The 23,768-nt window shown below is 45.9% G+C and overlaps 1 protein-coding gene and 1 long non-coding RNA gene across 7 annotated transcripts in view; one reads left to right on the forward strand and one right to left on the reverse strand.

Annotated features, from left to right (window-relative positions):
- Positions 1-21,872, forward strand: part of PXYLP1 (2-phosphoxylose phosphatase 1) — a 93,607-nt gene extending 71,735 nt beyond the window's left edge. For all 6 annotated transcript variants that reach the window (XM_039248562.1, XM_039248563.1, XM_039248566.1 and 3 more), the window contains 4 exons: positions 2,237-2,395; positions 3,248-3,374; positions 13,078-13,217; positions 19,580-21,872. In XM_039248562.1, the coding sequence (XP_039104493.1) occupies positions 2,237-2,395; positions 3,248-3,374; positions 13,078-13,217; positions 19,580-20,520 (1,367 nt within the window). In that variant the 3' untranslated portion in view covers positions 20,521-21,872. The remainder of the gene's footprint in view (positions 1-2,236; positions 2,396-3,247; positions 3,375-13,077; positions 13,218-19,579) is intronic.
- Positions 4,467-5,921, reverse strand: LOC120242664. Its single transcript, XR_005531132.1, has 2 exons — positions 5,790-5,921; positions 4,467-4,740 (listed from the first exon to the last, which is right to left on the reverse strand). It is a non-coding gene; the product is annotated as an uncharacterized LOC120242664 (long non-coding RNA).
- Positions 21,873-23,768: the final 1,896 nt, after the last annotated feature.

The following is a 23,768-nucleotide window of genomic DNA, read 5'->3' on the forward strand; positions in this document are numbered from 1 at the left end:
TGCTGCCAAATTCTTCCAAAGGTTCTAATTTCTACTATCACTTGCATCACAGAGGGGAGTTTCACACCCGTGCCAGTACTGACATGATTATTAAAACATGATATTCTAGTCTGATGGCAGGTATCATATCCTGTTGTTTTATTTTGTATTTAAGTATGAATAATGTTGAGCATCTTTTCATATGTTTATTGCCCTTGGTATTTATTTTTCTGTACTTATCCCACTTATTTTTTTAAATGTTTTATTTATTTCTGAGAGAGAGAGAGAGAGAGAGAGAGACAGCGTGAGCAGGGGAGGGTCAGAGAGAGAGGGAGACACAGAATCCGAAACAGGCTCCAGGCTCTGAGCTAGCTGTCAGCACAGAGCCCGATGGGGAGCTTGAACCCACAAACCATGAGATCATGACCTGAGCCGAAGGCAGACACCTACCTGACTGAACCACCCAGGCGCCCCTGTACTTACCTCACTTATATCCCTTATTGATTTTATAGTTATAGGAGCTCGTATGCATTTTTAGATATTAATAATTTGTCTGTTATGTATGTTGCAGATATTTTCCTTTACTTTTGTTTATAACATTAGTTTGCCAAAGGGAAGTCTAAAGTATTTATTAGAAGAATTTGTAGGGGCGCCTGGGTGGCTTAGTTGGTAGTACATCTGACTTCAGCTTAGGTTATGATCTCGTAATTCAGGAGTTCAAGCCCCACATCAGGCTCTGCTGACAGCTCAGAGCCTGGAGCCTGCTTCAGAATCTCTCTCTCTCTCTCTCTCTCTCTCTCTCTGCCCCTCTCCCTCCCTCCCTCTCTCTCTCAAAAATAAATAAATATTTTTAAAAAAAAGAATTTGTAGAATAAATTAGGGAATTTAAATGGATTTAGGCTGGTGATTGAGTCGTGTTTTAGCTATTGTTCAAATGTTTGTATATTATGGTAATTAATAAACCTTTTAGAAATGGTGCATGGGCACACCTATTTCTGTGCATTTTCTCAGTGGGTGGATGCTAAAAGTACCACTGTCATTGTATAGAGAGTTCCAGAAAATCTGTGATGCTGCAGAGATTCCCCATACATGGAAAGGTTGGGAACCATTGACCCAGAAGATGGACTTACATCCGCTTATAAGTAATTGATTAAGTCTATTAATCAGGATTCATTTGATTATAAGTATCTAAAACCCAACTCAAATTAGCTTAAGCAAGAAGGGTTATATAAGATGTATATAACTGGAACCTCTAAGAGAGATTCTGCCTTCATCCACATCATCCAGTGTCTCAAAGAATGGATATTTTCAGGTCTCTCTCTGATTAAGTCTCTACATTTGTCGGTCTGCCTTGTCTGTACTTAGTATCATTCTCTTCCACAGCAGACAGTGGCTGTCTGAGGAGGGAGAGGTGGCTGGGGCAGCTCCAAGTTTCCATTCTGAGGGATCCAGCATACAAAAGAGCCCCTTTTATACTGTGTGGATAGCACCTCTGCCAAGGAAAAGGAGACTAGCTGCCCCATCACTGTCCTCATTGACTCAGTCATATGTCCACCTCCAGCCAGAGGTCAGGGACACTGTGATTGACAGTTCAGCCGAAACCAGGAGAGGAAAGAAAAGTTCATCAACAGACAGAAGGACGCTAGCTGGACAGACTTCAGGACCCACACATGACATACAGAAGACCGGTAGGGAGAACCTGGCCTGGAGGCAGAGTGAGCTTGAGGTGGGGTTCCATCCACCACATTCGCCTTGGGCAGCTGCCTCAGTCTCCCCCAGGGCTCAAGACTGTCTTCTCTGTAAGGTGGGCTTGTAAGGATTACTGAGTGATGCCTTGATCAGGCTCTTGGGAACCCCAAAGTGCAAAGCACATGATATCCCACGAGATCTGTCAGACAACACATCTAGCACTTCGTAGGTACCACATAGGTGATGGTTTTCCTCCATGGTGTTTCCTAGAACTCAAAGGGTGTTAGGAATGAGGTAATCAGTTTGCATGAAGTTCTTCCTTTACCACTGTGAGTGAGGCCCCTTTCCCTGGGGTGGCTCACCCACGGTTGCACAGGTAATTATTGGTCAGAAGAAGTTAATGGCATTAAGAAAGAGGCAGGGTGCAGTTCTTGATGAGAAGCTAGCTTCTTGCCAGACTAAAGTCCACTCTAATGCCGAGGGAGAGAATAGTTGCTCAGTGAAAATCCAGCCACACGATGGGTCCCTGTGACTGCATGTGTCATGACCTGCCTTGCCTTCCATGCAGTCCACCTGAGCCCCGTGTCCACAGCCAAGAATGGAGTGAGTAGCAAGAGTCGAAAGAGAATCATGCCTGACCCCGTGACCGAGCCTCCCGTGATGGACCCTGTTTACGAAGCTCTCTTGTACTGCAACATCCCCAGTGTGGCTGAGCGCAGCATGGAAGGTAGGCCCACCCTTGCCGCCTACCTCGGTCCCCAGGAAGATGCCCCTCTGGGAGCTAGCCCTTCAAGCAGCACAGCGCCACCAGAAGGAGCCAGACAGCCTGGGCTCAAATCCTGCAGTTGCCGCTAGGCTGTGCCCTTGAGTGAGTTCCCACATTAGCTACCTCATCGGCGAAAAGGGGTACCCAGTGGTACCTGGTCACAGGGCTGCCCGGAGGCTTAAGCAATTGCTTTGCACAGCACATGGCTCATGATAAGCCCTCTGCAAATGTTTGCCATCATGGCTCATAGTGAGATACCAGAGATGGAAAGGTAGGCATGGCAGGCTCTAGGGCGTCACCCCCCAGCTCCCCTCTTTTCCAGGAAGCTCTCTCGGGGCTTAGGAAATCCACAGGATGCTGGATGCTCTGTGGGTATACTGCAGTAAAGGTATAGCAAAATATGATTTCTGCTTTGAGTTTTGCTTTTTTGAAAGTGTATCAATGAATGATATTGAATTTTTTTTTTCAATTAGTGGCCTGATTTATTTCATGGAGGTTTAAAGCAGAAGTCATTGTTTCCAGTACTTCTGTGGGCCTCCCCCTAGTCTGTGGATATGAGAGAGGCCACACGAATGAACGTGCCCCCGTTTCCCTGGCCTCTAGTCCCTACTCATACCCCCAGAGGCTCCCCATTACTTCTGGGGGTCTGAGACATACATAACCAGCCCTGTCCTGTTCCTCTGCCTGACTTGTGAGCCCCCCCAACCCCCAGCATGGCACCCTCCTAACGTGGTCGTCCCTCCCCGCTTCTGCAAAGTGGAAAGGATCCACACTTGCTGCATGATAACCTGGATACATGCTCCTCTCCCACAGGTCACGCCCCGCATCATTTTAAGCTGGTCTCAGTGCATGTGTTCATTCGACACGGGGACAGGTACCCGCTGTATGTCATTCCCAAGACGAAGCGACCAGAAATTGACTGCACTCTGGTGGCTAACAGGTAAATTGCACGGTTTCTAAAAGTTGTTTTCAAGAATCTATTCTCTCTGTCTCAGTCACAATGCTGGCTGGAGAATGACCGAGGCCGGAAGTAACCGACACTTGCTGAGCACAGACCGTTCGTCAGGAGCCTGATTTTAGAACAATCTGAGTGTTAATTGCCATTTTGCAATTGTGAAGAAGGAGGCCCAGAGAAGCAAGGATGCCTGTGTAAGGCCACACAGCACATAAACTGAGATTTGAGTCCAGGCCTGTGTGAGGCCTGCTTTCCTCACCTGTGCACTTCAGTTTTAGGAAAAGCTGGGACACAGTGCAGTGAACACAGGGCGGGATGTCCTCAGGCGCAACTGTTCCGTTTGGAGGCAGCAGGTAAGTTCCTTAGTCTCTGAGCCTCACCCTCACATCTCTGCAGTAAGGATGACCGTGCTGTGGACCTTGCAGGGTCCAGGTGAGGAATGAAATGAAATAGTAGAGGGGAATGCGCATTGCCAGCTGCAGAGCCATGTAAATGTAAGATGTTACTTTAGCCCTTTAATTGTTTATGGGAATAGGGACAGTATGTTCTTGGTTGAGAGCCCTGAGGATGAAAAATAATGCAAAAGAGAGTAGAAATTTTGCATGTGAAAATAGCACGGCTCCAGGGGTGCCTGGGTGACTCAGTCAGTTAAGCATCCGACTTCGGCTCTAGTCAAGATCTCACAGCTTATGAGTTCAAACCCCGCGTTGGGCTCTGTGCTTACAGCTCGGAGCCTGGAGCCTGTTTTGGATTCTGTGTCTCCCTCCCTTTGTCTCTCTGCCCCTCCCCTACTCATGCTCAGTCTCTCTTTGTCTCTCAAAAATAAACATTAAAAAAATTAAAAAAAAAAAAAAAAAATGACAGAGCCCTAAAATGAAATGACAAAGGGCACCTAGGTGGCTCAGTCAGTTGAGCATCGGACTCAGGTTCAGGTCATGATCTTAGGGTTCATGAGTTTGAGCCCCTCAGTGGGCTTACTGCTGTCAGCATGGAGCTTGCTTCAGAGCCTCTGTCCCTCTCTCTCTCTGCCCTTCCCCTGTTGCACGCTCTTTCTCTCTCTCAAAAATAAATAAAACATTAAAAAAACTTTTTTTAAATGAAATAACGGGCCAGGCCTCCGCAAATGCGTCTGGGGACACACAACATGGGTCGCGGTTTACTGAATGAGCAGAGGAGCGCTCAGTGGGGAAGACGTTATTTGGATGGAATGCTTCTGGGTGCCAGCCTGCCTCGGGCAGGGCCACTCTGGCGGAACGATGACTTGCCTCTTGTCAGCCAGGCCTGTTCCTTCTAGTGGATGGTGGTGTGAAGCCAGTGGTTTCAGGTTAACTCTGTGCCTCCAGGCCTCTCACTGTCCAGGATTAAGGGGAAGAGGGAGCGAACCGTTTGATACAAACACACCATGAAATACTGCACGACTGTAGGCCTTCATGCAGTTTCTCCTTTCCTGCTGGAGGTCACGAAGCTTGCAGCCTGGGCATTTGTGTCTTCTGTTATGTGTTTAGCAAATATGGGTGCATGTTCCAGTGTCCCATGAGTCAGTAGCACCCCAGGGTTGAGACTGGCCGCTGTCCAGAGGCCACGGAGACACTGGCTTTCTTTTCGCAGTCTCTAGCCTTCCATGCCAGCCCTTCCACTGGGGTCTTCTGAGACTGCTACACCCACCCCTTGCCGGCCCCCCACCCCTTCAGGCCTCTGCACCTGCTGTTTAGCTTGCTTGCCCCGTCCCTGCGTGACCCACTCCTATAGCTCCTCAGGAGACCTCTGAAAAGCTGCCTCCTCCTCCGGGAAACCTCTACTGGTGTGTTTGGACGAGTTTCTAGCTGTATTAGGCACTGCCACTGCCTCACGCACTGAGAAGACGGATGTACTGGAAGGGTCTTAGAACAAAATATGTAATGACCACACCTGAACTGGCCTTAGGACTCGGGCAAGGGCAGAGGCCCGTGCTGTGCTGAGTATTAACCCTTTGGTTTCTGGAGTGGGGGATTGGTTGGAGGACATGGGGTGGGGTGCAGGGAGGCAGCTCAGACAAGTGGCTGTCCTCCACTGGCACAGACTTCGGATATCTGCCCTTTGAACTGCCCAGGAATGGACAGGTGAAAAGGCCTCTGAGTTGGCCAGCCTCGGGGCAGCCTCAGAGACTTTGTGGACAGTTCCTTGCTTCCGCCCTAGCGACTCCTGGCTTCTGCTCCTTTCTCTACCTGGGCTTCACATTCCCAGATGTGAGAATTTCAGTAGCTTGGCTCTGACCCGGAGTCTGTCCCCAGACCAGTCAGCTCTGTTGCTGCAGGATCCCTGAGTACCTCAAGGCTCTGAGGCTACCCTGGCTGTTCCTAGAGAAGGTCCCCATTGGGCACAGCCACCTGGCAGTGGGCAGGGCCTCCCCTTTGCACCTACATGCTTTGCAGCTTGTCTTCTGGCATGATTATCTGCCGTTCCCACAGCACTGGCTCCTTAAGTGTGTTGTGTCTTGCTCCTTCCTGTATCATTGGTGCCCAGTCCGAGCCTGGCATAACATAGTTGTTAGACTGGGTTGGTTGCTGAGTGAATTCTGGACCTTAGTGAGAATCACAGGTCATAATGGCTAATCAAGTGCCTCATAATTGATTTCAGCCTCTGCCACGGAATCCTCTGAGGCCTTTGTGACCTTGTGGATATAGGGAAAATCACTTTACCTTTGTGAGCTTCAGTACTCTGTCGTGGAACATGGGGACCATACTCCATCCCTTACCACATCCTCCTGAAGTCTAACTAAGGGGAGAGACTAACCACTGAACTAGTCATACTGAGAGGTTTAGGAACGGTGCTGTTTCACTTACTGCAGCATCCTGCAGGCCTTCTGGGGCCCAGCCTCTTTCCCACTCTGAGTGGTCATGGTCTTGAAGCCAGGCCAGGTCCCAGGGTCCCTCCTTCCATCACAGCCAGGGCAGGGACCTCTGACAGGGGCATTTCTGGAGCTCCCATTTGAGAGATGCTGTTCCTGGGGCCAGCTGCTTCTGCCCTCATTTTCTCTGTCCTTGATCTTTTTGACCTACTTTTATTGAACAGTCTGTAACTTTAAGAGCTGCTTTAAGTCCTTTGTGGAAGGAGGGTAGAGTATGCATGTTGAATTAAGTAATGTCATTTCATTAATTACATCTTTAAAAACAGGAAGTTGACTTGTTATTATAAATACCTACTTGGGGCGCCTGGGTGCCTCAGTTAGTTGAGTGTCCGACTTCCACTCAGGTCATGATCTCACAGGTCATGAATTTGAGCCCGGCATTGGGCTGGCTGCTATCAGCCTGTCTGCACAGAGTCCGCTTTGGGTCCTCTGTCCTCCTGTCTCTCTGCCCCTCCCCCACTCATGCTCGCTCTCTCTCTCTCTCTGTCAAAAATTAAATACAACATTAAAATAATTATAAATACCCACTTAGAGTAAGAGTGAGCAGGACTCCCAGTGGCGTGGACCCACTTTGGGACTCTGAATATCCCGGGACGGTGGGGTCTGGGTCACCAGTTGTGCCTGTTCCTTCCCAGGTGCTAGTTCAGTGTCAACAATCATTCATTTTTATGGCATCTGAAGGCAGTGGGTCCTGGCATGTACCTGCCCCTCCAGTCTAGTTACGGTGTATCTGGACCAGCAGGCAGGCTTGCAGTGAGCTGAGTAAGGAGTGCCAGCGTCAGTGCCAGTGAGTTTGCCTTCACAGTGACACATTCTGTGGCTCTCCCAGGCCTTTGTCATGCGAGCTGCCTCTTCACGAATGCCACGTGCCTCATGACAGAGGGGCAGTTTTAATCCTCATAGGACAGGAGTAAGCCAGCAGTAAGGTTATTAGCCATACATATGCCATGTTTACTAAATGCTTTTATTTTGATACATGTTATTTTATTATTTTTTTAAATTTTATTTGTTTTGAGAGACAGCGTGCGTCCAGGGGAGGGGCAGAAAAAGAGAGGAAGAGAGAATCCCAACCAGGCTGCACACTGTCAGTGCAGAGCCCAACGTGGGACTCAATCCCCAAAACCGTGAGAGCATGACCTGACCCGAAACCAAGGGTCAGATGTTTAACCAATGGAGCCACCCAGGTGCCCCAATACATTTTATTTTTAAACGCTTATAATGTGGCAGGTACTATAATGTCATGCGACAGGAGGTGGCATGTGGATAGGCACCTGAATAAAATGAAGGAGCCAGCCCTGTGCTGATCTGGGGGAAGGGTATTCTACAGCAGGTGCAAACAGCCTGAGGCTGGAAGAGCTGCACATGTATGAGAACAGTAAAACCAGTATGTGGCTGGACTGGCAGAGTAAGGGGAGAACCAGCTTCTAAAGATTCATAGAAGAGAGGCTGCTTCTGCCCCAGGGAGCCCACTCCCCTCTGAGAGACTGGTCTGGTGCCTAGTACCTTGGTGTCCTCAGGGAATGTTGATGAGCACCTGTGGTGACAGCAAAGGCAACAATATTAGAGACAAAGAAAAAGTAGAAGTGGAAGTAGTTTTGGAACCATATTTAGGCTCATGAATCACAAGAGGGCAGCCTGACTCAGCTTGGGGCAGAGGGAGAGGTGGACGCCAGGTCAGGGAAGGCCACCAAGAGAAAGGGACCTAAAGGGTGTGCAGGAACAAGCCAGGTGACAGCTGATCATAAATGGTACTTGGGGTAGTGAAACCTACCTGTGCAAAGGTGTGGGCAGGTGGACAGCTCAGCCCACAGGCTGGAGCACGGAGTGGAGAGGTGGGGAAGGACTAGGTCATCTGACACTTTGAATGCCCAGCTTAGGAGAGTGGACACCGTACACGAAGGCAGTGAGGGAGCTGGGAAATGGAGGGATGAAATTATGAAGATCTCTGGCCGCCATGATGTGGAGGGTGGATTAGAGGCCGGCAGTGATGTTTACGTTCCTCTGGGGACAGTGAGCCAGAAGAAGGGTTTCCTGCAGAGTCCGAGCCCAATCCTTAAAATGACCCACCAGTGCTCTTGTGCTCTTCCTCCTCCCCTTGCCCTGCTTTGCCCTCCGCTGTGGCTCCCCTCACCCTCACCCCCTCAGCCTCAGCCACACGGTCCCTAGCTCTCCTTCCCACTGACTGTGTCCTCTCTCTAGCTAGACAGCTGTTCCCTAGGAGCTGTATGGCCGGCCAGTTCTCCCACCTCCTATGAGCCTGTGCTTAACTGTCACCCTCTCAGTGAGGTGGCTCAGAACACTTCACTTACAATTACAATGCCCTTCGTCCACCCAGGTCTCCTGGGTCACCTTTTCCCTGCTCATCCTGTCAGTGGTTCATAGCATCTGTTACCTTCTAATGAGCATACATGCGCGCGCGCGCGCACACACACACACACACACACACACACACACACACACCCTCTTTCTAGTCTTCATTGTATGCTGTCTGTTTCTCCAGGCTACTAAGCTCCCTGAGGGCAGTGTTCAATGTCGCTGTATCCCAAGTGCCCAAGGCAGTGCCTGGCACATGGAAGGAGCACAATTAAATATTTGTTGAATGAATAAATAATAGAGGCTGAAACTCAGGGAGTGGCAGCAGAATTGGAGAGAAGACTTGGATCTGAGAGAAGGTCACCAGGTGGGGTCGGTAGGACTTAGTGACAGGCTGAGTGGGGGTTGAGACAGAGACAGAGGATGGTGCCCTGATTTCTGATTGGGTGTCTGGCTGCGGGAGAGAAAATGCAAAAGCAGGAGGAAGAACAGGGAAGTTATGAGGACAGGTCTCAGTGCTATGTTTGAGCTGTTGTCAGATAATTTCTAGAAGGTAGTATAGGTGTGTAGGTGTGGAGCTTAGGGACATCATCTTGCTGGGAGGTAGAGGTTCATTTGAGAGTTCACTTGTCAATGGCAGGCGAAGCCGTGAACTTGACTGGTATCACAGAGCCTGTGGAGTGAGGGAAAGCCAAAATCAGCCTTAGGAAATGCCAGCCTATAATGCAGTACAGAGAGTAGGGAGGAACCCAGGAGGAGGTGGTGACTTTGCAAGCACAGTGGTGCTGTTAGGAGAGCTAAGAAAGGAGAAAGTTTTAGGAAAGGGTGAGGGGTAATTAATCACCTCAGTTAACACACACACAGTTCCAGAAAGCTGAAGACTGAGAAGAGTATATTGAGTTTATCTTTTTAGAATTCCATTTCATTAATAGTATAAAATAAATTCTTTTGCATAAATTATAAAAATCTGTGGTATGAACTCATTCCAGTTTCCAGCCACGTAAGCATTTTTGAATTGTTTTCTGATAACAGTATCACTGGTATTATACTTATTCTCTATTTGTCTTACCGTTCTGTGCAGGACTCAGAAATTGCTCAGATTGTAGCTAAAGCACAATGAATTTTCCCATGGGTGTGTAGATTAGCCTCAGGGTTCTGTCTTGGTGTTGTGGCTTAGAGAGAAGTGAATAATGCATATAAAAAGGTAAACAGTAATTCTGGAAGTGAATAGTTTGAAGCCTTAAGACAGTAGCACTTTTAATTCTTTGAGTTTCCAATATGATAGCAGATTTCCAATGAGGCTACAATGACATGAGTTTTTCCTGAAGAAAAATTGATTGTCACAAATTTAATCATTTCTGTTTGTCAGAGTAAGGCTAGCCTTTTGTAATAAAGAGACTGAAGAATGCATTGCCTCAAATAACAAAGGAGTGTATCTTTGCCTTGTGTGAGGGTCTGAGATGAGTGATCCAGGTAATAGGATGGGACTCCACTTGGTCATTTAGGGCCCCAGGGTCCTTTCAGGTCATCCCTCCCATTGTGCCCTAGGGAGGTAGACACTGAACTAGGATTGGTGCCCTGTCTAAATAGTGGCCAGTGGGAAGGAAAAGAGTGTGAAGGGGCACCCCATGATCTGAAAACCTAAACCCAGAAGTGAGATACATCCTTCCATTCCCTTGGTGAATACCATGTGGCTCTACCTAACCACTAAGGCCTCAGACATGGGATCTAACCAAGTTCCCAAGAAGGGAAGAACAGATTTTAGTGTATAACTGTTGAAAGCAGAGCCACATTGTAGTAGTAGTAGTAGTAGTAATAGTAGTAGTAGTAGTAGTAATAGTAGTAGTAGTAGTAGTAGTAAAAACAGATTTTATTCGGGAACTAATGCAGTAGGAGAAAAGAGATCTTAGCATAGAATTGGGCTCAAATCCAAATACAACATGGGCAGTGGAAACTTATAACCAAGGATCAGGGTGGGGGTCAGTAGATGGAAAATGACTAAAGGGTGACATCAGGAGTGAGGAGATTGCTGAAGGCAGGCTGCAGTGGACAGATACCACCTGGGAGATGAGGAATTTGATCAGATATCAGAAGCAGGAGACTCTGGCTAAATGGACTTAGCAGGGTTTTTGCTAAAACTGGGTGATACAAAGAGGGACATAAGTCCAAAAAACATGGAAGTCCAAAGGTTGAGACCTAGTTGGGAAGACAATTTAGAGGAGCCTACCTATAGTTTGCTCAAAGAGAATCTTTACCATAATTAGTTTCATTCATAATACTTCTATTGAAATCTGAATATTTTAATAAACCACCATAGGAATTTGCCATATTCATTGCTATGGATTATGGGAGGCTGCTACTTTTCATCAAGCATCTAAGGTTGGTGCCTTCACAGTTGAATTCATTCATACATGTTTTGGGGTATCTACCATGTACTAGGTACCCTCTCGGCTACAGGGGTGGGGCCGTGGACTCCACAGGTAGGACCTGGTATTCAGACCCAGGACAGGCCTGGGACTCAGATTACCTGGTCCTCTTCCTGTTAAAAAGATCCAGCCATTTTCCCTCTCTTCTGTATGTGAGGTTTTTCTATCATGAATCACCATCTTTCCAGACTCAAAAACAAGTTTTCATATGTGTAGTTAGATATTAACATATCATTAAGTAGTCAGACGCCCCAAAAACTTACGCCAGCTCAGCAAACACTTCCATTAGTGAAATTTCATTTCTGAAATTGGCAGCAAAGCCTTCTCAGATCTTCAAAAATCACCAGCCTGTAATAATGACCTAGAACAGAACATTTGACTCCTGTTGATGGATAGCCTTTGTTTATGTGGATTCATATTGGCAGCCTCATTGGCAGCCTGGAAATCTTATTCCCCAGACTGCAAATGTGTATCTGTTTTAGCCTCAGGAGTAATAACATGCCCTCTGTTTTTATGAAAAGACACAATGCCCTGCAGCAACCCAGGATAATTAGATTCTATTAGGATACGTGAGGGAGTGGCAGAGAGAGGGAAAGGGAGAGAATCTCAAGCAGGCTCCAGACCCAGCACAGAGCCCAGTTTGGGTCTCCATCTTAGGACCATGACATCATGACCTAAGCCGAAACCAGGAGTCAGAAGCCTAACAGACGGAAGCCACCTAGGCACCCCAGCATTCTCTAATTTTAAAACATTTTTTTAAAGAAGGACTTTTTTTTTTTAGCCTTATATTTTTGAAAGATAATAAAAGCATCTCAGCAGTTATTTTACAAGCATTGCCAAAGTTAACTGTGCTTTCAGACAAGAAAGGTCTGCCATTGGAACAATTTCTCCTTGCTTCTTTTCATGCTGATTTAGGTGAGCTGGGAACTAGTCTTATCTGTTCACTTCTGCTTAACTGGAGAATGGATACACACTCGTAGGCCATTTCATTATTCAGGGAAATTGAATCAGCAACTAGAGAGATAAATCTTGATCTACCTCCATGGACTTAATGGCAAAATTATAAATAATGTCAGATATAAAAAAGAGATGTTTTTAGCTATTCATTACCCCCCCCCATGAAATGAAATACTGTATGTGCAAAATGCATAGTGAACTGTAGAGAGCTATAGAGATATTGGTTACCTCAATCAGTTAATTTTCTTCAAAGGAGATTTTCCTGAGATCAGTTAAGGATTACTGAGATGCAGGTTGAGGTAGGTTTGCCAGGAAGAAGGGGCAAGATGTGGAAAGTCTTGGAAGCATGAAAGAACAAGGTACATTGGGGGGTTCGGAAGGCAGTTGGTTGTGTGTGACCAGAGTCCAGCATTAGAATGGAGAGGGCGGGGAAACCTGAGCCTCAAGTAAGGTGGGGCCAGAATAGGCAGATGGGCCACACACGACTTCTCTGGGAAGGTGACAGTGAACAAGCCCGGGGACAGCTGGCCCTGCCTTTGAGTCGATCTCTGGCTATGGAGAAGGCAAGATGAGAGGAGCAAGATTAGGCTGTAGGTAGACTGAAAAGGAGCCCATGCCATATAGACAAAAGCTGCCTGAGCTAGAACCCAGGTAGTGGCTGCAGGGACGCAGGAGAAGGGGGTAGAGAAGGCCCAGGAGGACACGTCTGCAGGATTGGGTGGCAGATGGCATGTGTAGGGGCAGGGGAAGGAGCAATCGAGAAGGGCTCCCGGCCTGGGCATGACTACCTGGCGGGATTCGGTAGCCACCTGGGGAGGGAGACAGGAGGGTCGCAGGCTGGGGATCTACATGGTGGAGGGCAGAGCTGACTCCCATAGTACCGGGAGTGATGGGTGATTCAGCACAGGTTAGGGGCTCATACTGGCCTCATAAGCGTCAGTGGTCGAGTAATAATGATACTGGAATTTAGACATGATGAAGCCAGTACCCATTACTGTGAGTGAAGCGGGGCATGCCACCCCTGAAATTTTACTGGCTGAGGTTGAAACCCTTGTGGACCATTTTGGAGCACAGTGACCACTAATTCTCTGTGTTGTCTCTCTAGGAAACCGTATCACCCAAAACTGGAAGCTTTTGTTAGTCACATGTCAAGAGGATCCGGAGCCTCCTTCGAAAGCCCCCTGCATTCCCTGCCTCTTTACCCCAATCACCCGCTGTGTGAGATGGGAGAGCTCACGCAGACAGGTATGTGCGACAGCCCTTTGCTCGCTCCTTCTCCTGAGCGCTCCTCCATTTGGTGTACATTGGAGCACACGTGTCTGGTCAAGACTCTGTGGGCTCTCAGGGTGAATAAGGACCAGTACCTCAAGTAACTCTGAGTCCACCAAGGTCTCTGATTACACATGTGATTTCTAAAAATAAAAAAAATTTAAAAAATAAAAAACGTTTTTCTTATTGCAAAAGCAGTATAGTCAATGGAAGAGACATTAGGAAAGACAGGCAAAAGGCAGAAAAATTTAAAGCACCTATAACCCCAGTCCACCAAAGAAATTAGGATCCTGTTTTCTTTTGTTTATATGCCTGCGTGTGCACACACAGTGGTAGCTTACTAAACCCTGTTTTGCAACCTCTTCATTTAATAGTATGTTGTGATAGTCTTTCGCTATCAGAAACTGTCAACAGCATTTAATTTAAATCCAGGTTAATTAACATATGGTGTAATAATGATTTCAGGAATAGAATTTAGTGATTCATCACTTACATATAATACCTAGTGCTCATCCCAACAAGTGTCCTTCTTGATGCCCCTTGCCCATTTAGCCCATCCCCCCATCCAACACCCCTCCAGCAACCCTCCATTTGTTCTCTGTGTTTAAGTGTCTCCTATGGTTCATCTCCCTCTCTGTTTTTATGTTATTATTTTTTTTAATATTTTATTTATTTCTAGGAGAGAGAGAGAGAGACAGCGTGAGCAGGGGAGGGTCAGAGAAAGAGGGTGTCACAGACTGAAACAGACTCCAGGCTCTGAGCTGGCAGTCAGCACAGAGCCCAACGCGGGGCTCGAACCCACGAACCGCGGGATCATGACCTAAGCGAAAGTCGGACGCTCAACCGACTAAGCCACCCAGGCGCCCCATGTTTTTATATTATTTTTAACAGCATCATTTCTGATGTCCATATGTTATCCCACTGTTGCTGGGCCGTAATTTCTGTATCCAATCCCATGTTCTTCGATACTTCAAAGAAAGTAACCTGATTAAGTTTGAATGGAGAGATCTCAGGAGCAAACATGAATGGCAGATCCCCAGTGAGATGGATCTTGTTTGGCTGAGAGTGTTCCTCGCAGAAGCCCATCTTTCTCTCGGTAGTCCTGCTCGTACCATTACACAGCCAGTTCCACTGTCAGGGTAGTTGGCGAGTTAACTGTGGGGTCACCTCTGTTGGGAAGATAAGGAACTAGGAGCCCCCCAGTAGATTCTGGTTTCTTCCTACTTCAGTCTGGGATCCCAAAGAACGTTTTGCATGGTCACCAGTCTTTTTGGAAGAATTGAGAGGAAGTGTTGGCCATGTTGTTTCCTTGTCCCATCAGTACTGTAGGACCTCAGCCTCGATAGAAGGACGGTCTCTGTCCTCTGGTTGGCCCTGTGGATTTGCCATTTTTCTAAGTTTATTTATTTATTTGAGAGAGAGGGAGAGAGAGAGGAAGAGAGAGCACACACTCAGATTGGGGAGGGGCAGAAAAAGAGGGAGAGAGAGAATCTCAAGTGCCACCCAGGCATCCCAGGTCTGCAGTAGTTGAACTCATGAACCATGAGATCATAACCTGAGCAGAAATCAAGAATTGGATGCTTAACTGACTGAACCACCCAAGTACCCTGAGTTTTGCCATGTTTTAAAAGTCATTATTACTGAGGAAAATGATAGTGAGAGACAGTAGGCCAAACTGAAGGCTCTGGAGGACTAGCCTTGAATAAGGAGTTTTGATAGGGGTGCCTGGGTGGCTCAATTGGTTTAAAGGTCAGACTCTTGATTTTGCCTCAGGTTTCATGGTTCATGAGATCAAGGCCCGTGTTGGGCTCTACACTGATGGCATAGCGCCTGCTTGGGTTTTCTTCTCTCCCTCTCTCTCTCTGTGCCCCTGCCCTGCTCATGCACTGTCTCCTTCTCTCTCTCTGTCTCTCAAGATAAATATGTTTTTAAAGGCTTTTGATAATTAGTTTCACATACACAAGATCTGCAATAGTTTAATTTCTTTTTAATTTTAGTTTTTCTTCTGTAGTGTTTAAAGTCTTTAATTAAAAATTTTTAATAGATCCTAGTTAGTTAGCATATAGTGCAATGATGATTTCAGGAATTAATTTTTTAAAGCATTTTTTTAAAGGTTTATTTTTGAGAGACAGAGACAGAGTGTGAGAAGAGGAGGGGCAGGGAGACAGAGAATCTGAAGCAGGCTCTAGGCTCTGAGCTGTCAGCACAAAGCCCGACACGGGGCTCCAACCCACGAACCGCAAGATCATGACCTGAGCCAAAGTTGGATGCTTAACCAACTGAGCCACCCAGGTGCCCCAGGTCTACAGCAGTTTAAAACAGGAGCTCTCATCCTGCCAGACCAAGCACCCCTTTTTGTTAACAAGTATTTTGGTGGTTCTCCTTTAACTATCCTGAAGTAAAATTCAAATATAATATGATCTTTCTATATACAAAATTTTAAAGAAGGGCAGTTCTATCAGATACTCTAACTATAGTATAAAGGAGAAACAGAAGGAAATAAATTTGTTATATAATTTTATGTGTCTCAATATAAAAGCTCAAGCACACCTACACTAGCAAATAGAATGACATAGTCGGTTGTTTATGCCTACATGTAGATTGACAACAGTCACAGCTGTAAATGCAGCCTGACTAAGGGATATTATATTGGGGACTCTAACACCATGTTTTGGAACATGATTTTTTTGACAAGTTCTGATTAAAATAAAATACAGATGTCCCTTAATATATATTGCATATCTGGAAAAATCAGGGGGTGCTAATGGTATGCAAAAATAGTTTTATATTTATGACACAAAGAAACAGGTTGTAGGCTAAAGTATTTAAACAGGTTTTTCATGTGTGGGAATATTTTGTGGTGCACAAAAGTTACATGGGACAGAGAACAGTTTCTTGTGGAGATTGTCTAGCTCTGTGGTCCCCACCCACTAAGTGTCGGGAATGTTCCTCCCTATGTTGTTGTGACAACTCAACCCCCAAGACCTCTCTGAGAGCACAGTCATGCTCGCTAAGAACCATTGGTCAGACTCTCTGGTTACAAGCAACAGAAACCAACTCAAGCAAAAGAGGGACATTTTATGATAAGGATTCAGGGTGACTCACAGACTCTTAGGGCAAGATTATGACCAGGCTTCCAGAGACTGGAGCCAGGAATGAAAAAAGCTATCTGTCCTCACCTCTTTGGTTTTGCTGTGTCCACAGAGTGGCAATCGTAGCCACACCCAGAGGTGAACTGCAAGTCCAAGTTCTTTTTTTCCCCCATAGGTGTCTCTTTTAATTTTAGAGAGAAAGCACGAGCAGGGGAGAGGGGCAGAGGGGAGAGAAAGAGAATCTCTCGCACGTTCCATACTCAGCATGGAGCCAAACATAGGGCTCAGTCCCATAACCCTGGGATCATGACCTGACCCAAAATCAAGAGTCAGATGCTCAACAAACTGAGCCACCCAAATGCCCCAAGTCCAAATTCTTTAGAGAGAGAGTCTGATGGGGTCCTTCAGAGTCAGTGCCCATCAGCTGGCTAGGAGGCCAGGGTAACTGAGCAGTGAGGGGCCCAGCCACTAAATCCAGGGGCTGTTCCCTGAAAAGAGGTTGGGGCAGGTGGCCCTCACACACTTAGAGACAATTGTTCATTCTGACCTCTCTTCTCAATTGGTCTATTATCTACATCATTTTCTAAATCAACATTACTCCAGAAATCATTTTCCTAGTACTGTTTGCTCCTGTTCCCTTATTCTCTTTTAATGCTCACTTTTATCTTCTGTTTTAAATTTTGTTAAACATGCATATCTGTTAGAATAGTCATTTATAACTGAAACACTTTTGGCGCCCCCACAGTAACTATTTAAGATTGATCATTATTAGTACCTGCTCTAGTCAAGACGCTTTGGCAGCTGCCGAGTGTAGGAGAGGAGAGTGGCTGGGTGAGTAGATGCTCCCCGGCTTGTCCTAAAGGAGCTCGCAGCTGCCATAGCACAGCCCGCAGGAAGGCAGCTCACTGTGCTGCTGCAAGCGGTGAGGTCCTACAGAGTAAACCCAGGGCTGTAGAGTGCATAGGCCCATGACACAGGACAGGTGATGTCCCCCCAACAGAGCTGGTGAGGTGGTGAGTGAGATTAGCATTTGTAAAGTGCCTAGCATGGTGCCAGCCTATGCTAGGTTCAGCAATTACAGCTCAAGCCCTGGAGATCCAGTGGCAAATTGGAACAGGAAGGAATTTTTTTTAAGCTTATTTATTTTGAGAGAGAGAGTGCTTGAGAGGGGCAGAAAGAGAAGGAAAGAGAGAATCTCAAGCAGGCCCTGTGCTAAGAGCTGAAACTCACAAACCATGAGATCATGACCTGAATGGCAACCACGAGTTGGACATTCAGCCCACTGAGCCACCCAGGCGCCCAGAAAGGAATTCTTGATCTGACGTGGGAGAGGGAGGAAGAAGGAAGACTACAGAGAAGGCAGTACTGGAGCTAGGCACTGGATAAGGATTTCTCTAGGCAGAGAAAGGGGAAGGGCATGAACAAAATCATGAAGAGACATGTGTTAGGAGAGGATAAGAGACCCTAAATGGCTAGAACTTAGTATTTCTGCAGGAAAATAGAAGGAGAAGGCGCTATGAGCAGGGACTAGGAGGGCAGGGTTGGGCCTGTGGAGGTAGATAGGGAGTCTTGAGTTCCAGCTCTGCCACTTCTTAACAGTGATTTGCTCAGGGCCTCAGTTTCCTCAGCTGTAAAATCAGGAAAATGGACAATACGCCTTTTTTGTAAGGTTTTTGTGAGGATGAAAAGAGAAAGATGTGGCATGTGGGAAGCACTCAACCTTAATATATGTAGCCTAGGAATATAATGTAGACCCAAAGGTGAATTGGGGCCAGACACAGATTCTTAATGTTTGTCATTCACAGTTTGCCTCTTTTTGCAAATCATTTTGGAAATACCTAAGAGCTGTGTCAGCGCCGATCTCTGAGGGAATTCTCTTGATATACTTCCTTCAGAATGGGACCCTTCATGATATTTGCCTGAGCTGTTCCCTTCCCAGGCCATTGAAGTTCCCTCTGTCTCACGCATCTGAGCCTTGCGTTGTCTCAGGTTTTCATGCCCTTTGGGCATCTGAATAAGTGACATTGGTCACGAACTGGTCGTGGGGCCTGCATGTAGCTTACCCTCTCAGAGAACTCACATCTGTTGGTGAGATTCCATCCCCCCTCCACCTGCTGCATGAAGGGTGAGCTTACAGATCGTTTTCTACTTGAAGACAAAGCTTTTCTTTCTTTTTTTTTTTCCTCAAGATAATTTGTTCCCATACTGTGATGGTTCAAAAATAAAACTTTTTCAACTTTTAAATAATAGGCAAATTTAAATTTTTTGTTCCTATTGGGGCACCTGTGTGGCTCAGTCGGTTAAGTGTCTGACTTCAGCTCAGGTCATGATCTCACGGTTTGTGGGTTCGAGCCCCATGTCGGGCCCTGTGCTGCCAGCTCAGAGCCTGGAGCCTGTTTCAGATTCTGTCTCCCTCTCTCTCTGACCCTCCTCTGTTCACACTGTCTCTCTCTCTCAGAAGTAAATAAAACATTAAAAAAAAATGTTTTTGTTCCTATGTTCCGTTTATCCCATTTCTGTGCCCCCATCAGCCCCAGGTAATAAAAATCCCCTTTTATTTAAAAGGGCTATAATAAATGTACTGTTCTGCCTTTGCTTTTTTTCAAATATTCTTTCTGGGTATCTGAGAGATCATTCCATTTCTGTGCAGACAAAATATTCTTGATGAGCTGGTGACCCCACAGTGGGATTAGGTAGAATGACCCTAGAAGGTTTGCAGAGTCTTTGCTTGGGAGAGTAGGGAGAATGAGGGAAAGGAGAGACCTCCCCAGCAGCGAGGGGACTAGGGAGCCAGCAAGCAACTTTTTCTCTTTAACCTGACTGATTCCCATGGGCCCTCAGCTGCTGAGGGCCAGCTGTGTCCTTGGGCAGGTTGGAAAAAGCTCTCTGCAGGCCCACGCCAATTACAGCCTTGACATCTATGAGCAGGGTGATTCCTGCCTTCTGAGGCCCACCAGTCACCACGCCCCCTCCCAGGGAAGGGGCGGGACAAGAGGGGGGGGATTGAGCAGATGGTCCTGGTGCTTCCCCACTCTGCCCACCCCTTCGTGGATGATAACCCCAAGAGGCTCCCTTCGTGAGTTGATGTGAACCCACTCTTGTAGCTTCCACATGCTGGGGAATGGTTTTGATTATATTCTCAGGCACAGATCTAAAGCACTGTAGAGTTGGCCATGGACTTGACTTCCCTTTGCTACTCCTTTTGCTGAGCTGGTAGTGAGGACAGCTCATGTCCCTGTGTTTCAGGAGTCGTGCAGCATTTGCAGAATGGCCAGCTGCTGAGGGACATCTATCTAAAGAAACACAGACTCCTGCCAAATAACTGGTCCACAGACCAACTTTACTTGGAGACCACTGGGAAGAGCCGGACGCTCCAGAGTGGCCTGGCCTTGCTTTATGGCTTTCTCCCCGATTTTGACTGGAAGAAGATTCATTTTAGGCACCAGCCAAGTGCTCTCTTCTGCTCCGGAAACTGCTATTGCCCCCTGAGAAACCAGTATCTGGAAAAGGAACAGCGTCGGCAATACCTCTTACGTTTGAAAAACAGCCAGCTGGAGAGGACCTATGAGGACATGGCCAGGATCGTGGATGTCCCCACCAAACAGCTTCGAGCGGCCAACCCCATAGACTCCATGCTCTGCCACTTCTGCCACAACGTCAGCTTCCCGTGCACCAGAAATGGCTGTATTGACATGGAGCACTTCAAGGTGATCAAGACACATCAGATAGAGGACGAGAGAGAGAGGCGGGAGAAGAAACTGTATCTGGGCTATGCACTCCTGGGCGCCCACCCCATCCTCAATCAGACCGTCGCCCGGATGCAGCGTGCAGCAGAGGGCAGGAAAGAAGAGGTCTTTGCCCTCTACTCTGCTCATGATGTCACTCTGTCACCAGTTCTCAGTGCCTTGGGCCTTATGGAAGCCAGATTCCCAAGGTTTGCAGCCAGGTTGATCTTTGAGCTCTGGCAAGACAGAGAAAAGCCCAGTGAGCATTCTGTCCGGATTCTTTATAATGGTGTTGATGTCACGTTCCACACCTCTTTTTGCCAGGACCACCACAAGCATTCTTCCAAGCCCATGTGCCCCCTCGAAAACTTAGTCCGCTTTGTCAAAAGGGACATGTTTGTGGCCCTGGGGAGTAGTACTAGTACTAATTATTATGATGCGTGTCACAGGGAAGGATTCTAAATGGTGAGCAGTACCGTGCTTATAGAATCTATGCCAGTACAGAGGGATGGGAAGGGTCTGCTTCTAGTGCTATCTGTTGCCAAGGGTATAAGATTACTGATTTATAAAGGCTAGAAGTCATGTTTGAGAGCCAGGTAGATGGTTGGGTTGAACAGGAAGCACATTGCTATAACTGGGTACACAATTAGTTACTGGGTACATAAGACCAGTTCACAGAGAAAGGGAAGGTACTTTTATCAGAGCCAGACTTTGCTTACAATGCCAGAATAATAATTTTGATCCACCATGGTACTATATGATGGAACCAGCAAACCTCAGCCCAAATTTTCTTCATCTGAGACAATTTTACCTTGTCCTACTTCAGTGAAACATTTCCTGAAGTGATTCATTTAAAATAGGGGCCGGCAGATTTTTTCCATACAGGGCCAGATAGTAAAGATTTTAGACTTTGAAGACCCAAAGGCCGCATATAGTCATAACTATTCAACTCTGCTCTTATAACGTGAAAGCAGCCACAGACAGCACATAACCAGATGAGTGTGGTTGTGTTCATGGGCGGCAGTGTGCTGACCCCGATCTCAGAAAACAGGCTGTTCTACAATTTGCATTTTCAGTGCTTTAAGAACCAATGGAACACAGATTTATTCAGTGGTGCCTCCAGCAACTTCCACTAGAAACACCGAATTTGATCTGTATCTGGTGTTATAATAAAACTTGAGGGGACATAAACATTGAATCCGAATGAATCCTAGAAAAACTGTTAGAATAATACTTGATGTTCATGATGATCACGGTAGAAGATAGTTTTAAGTATGTTTTAAATATTTGTCTGCTGTAGTCTATTTGCTGTATATGCTGAGATTTTTGTATTCCATTTAGTATTTTTATAGTCTGGGAAAATATTTTCTAAGGCCAGTTTTAAATGTGCTCTTATTCCTATGTAATATTCAGTTTCCTGTACCTGCTTGGTGGTTAGAAGGAAGCCGGAAGCCGAATTCAGGCACTTTCTTCCAATAAAACTAATTACGGCCCATTCCCTTTCTAGAATTAGATAAGTTTTTAAACCATTTTCATCAATTTCAAATGGTAAATTCTAATTGATTTTTAAATAAGTTTTTGGAAGAACTTTGTTACTAGATAGTTAAATAATCTTTATAAGGTATTTTATATATTAGAAGCGATTATAATGAAATCTGTGGTTTCTGAACTAAAATGGTGCTAGTTCTTTGTGAAGAAATGTAAAGTGCAGGTGAGACTTCCCTGTGTTGTTGGCATTCCAAACTTTTCTCTTTGTTTTTGTCTAATGTTGCCTTTGGATACGTCCATTTCTATAAATAAATTTTTGAAGAATACTGGTACATACAAGTCATGGTTTTACGTATGGGTCTTTTCAAGTAAGTTCGTTTTTTAGAAATATATCCTTTTTTTTGTATATATAAAAATGTTTTAAATTAGAAGACTCTCCAGTATGTGTGGAGAAGAGAGGCCAGGCCCCCTGGCCCAGCGTGGGCAGCTGTAGGCTACACTCGGCCCAGCAGACATGGCAGAATGACACAGCAGCCCTGGCCTGGAGGGACTGGGGCTTCCTGCTCTGACAGCAGCATCAGAGCTTCATGGGTCGGGAGGACATGCACAGCAAGTGGCCTTGGACTGGCTTGAAATCCATCTACACGGCTCCTTTCGTGGCTGAAAATCATGTGTTGTCTCTTGGGTATGTAAAGGCTAATCAGTTGGTTTTTGCTCCCACTCATGGTATATCTGAATCAGGAGTGCTAAACACAGCTTGAAGATTGAAAACCAAAAGCGAATAAGAAGATGTTTTAAAAGTCTTTTGGAAACATCTGTTGATAAAGGTAAATATTTTGGATAAGAGCCAACATTAAAAGCATAGGGAAGATGTTTTTGCCTTCCAAGACATGGGGTATGTACATCATTAGCATATCTTCCTCAGCATCAAGTTCTGAGATGTCTCACTCCATAAACTCTTGAGCACTGAGCTGAGATTAATGCATTCAGTTCTTGATTTCTGGGCCGTGGTCTTAATGGCTTAGTTCATGGCAGGTGTAGGTGCAAATTCAGCTTTCTTGTTTTTATGATTAAAATTAATACATGCACACTGGAAAACAAACTATACGAAAGCAGCTTCAAAAGTGAAGTTCTTCTCTATTCTCACCTCCAGAGACAACACTGTGAGCTGTTTGACAGATACTCTTCCAGAAATTTTCCATGCAGATGTAGAAATATATATAATTTTTAAATGAGACCACTTTGTATATATTGTTCTGTGATTTGCTTCCCTTAAAATATATTTCTCGTTAACTTACTTCCCTTAACAGTATGTCTTTGAGATATTTCCACATTAAGATAGATGATAGGTAGGTAGGTAGGTAGCTCTTTTTATAGCCATTGCATAATATTTAATGATATACATGAAACATATTTTTGAAATTCTTTTTAACATTTATTCATTTTTGAGAGAGTGAGAGAGACACAGAGCATGAGTGGGGGAGGGGCAGAGAGAGAGGGAGACACAGAATCCAAAGCAGGATTCAAGCTCTGAGCTGTCAGCACAGAGCCCAATATGGGACTTGAATCCACAGACCACGAGATCATGACCTGAGCTGAACTCAGACGTTTAACCAACTGAGCCACCCAGGTGCCCCTAAAGACATATTTTTAAAATATCATTACAAATGAATGAAATTGAAACTTAAAACCAAGTTACTAAAAAGAGATCACAGGCTTTTGAGATACACAAAACAAGCAGAAGCCAGCAATTGTACATGTTAATTTTGTAGCCCAACTAAGCAGTTAACCCTTTTTCAGTACAGCTGCAGATATTAATATGACTAGAGTATTATTTCCCCAATGTCACTGATAAACAGAATTGGAGAACTTAATACTGCTATTAAGCCTATTTGAGGATCTTCGAGGCTATAGCAGAATTAGGCTTTTGAAAGATGTGAGTGAATCCTTTGTCCAGGACCCCTAAAAACAGATACAGGAGAGGCAGGGATGCCTGCTTCCATTTCTGTGAATCTTCAGGAAGCCTTCTGAACAGATTTAGCAGCCCAGGCTAGTGTGGGTGGACCCCAGTGTGTTTAAACACAGCCACAAGTACAGAGCAGAAAACAGCTAGGGTTTACATTGCAGTTCTGGCTTTGATAGTGGCCAGAGGTCTGGCCTGGTCCCCAGTTAACTCCCATTGCCCAAGACCACGGAACTAAATGTTGGGACTGTACCCCTGT

Source organism: Hyaena hyaena, unplaced genomic scaffold, assembly GCF_003009895.1.
Source record: "Hyaena hyaena isolate Hyena2069 unplaced genomic scaffold, ASM300989v1 scaffold_311, whole genome shotgun sequence".
NCBI lineage: Eukaryota > Metazoa > Chordata > Mammalia > Carnivora > Hyaenidae > Hyaena > Hyaena hyaena.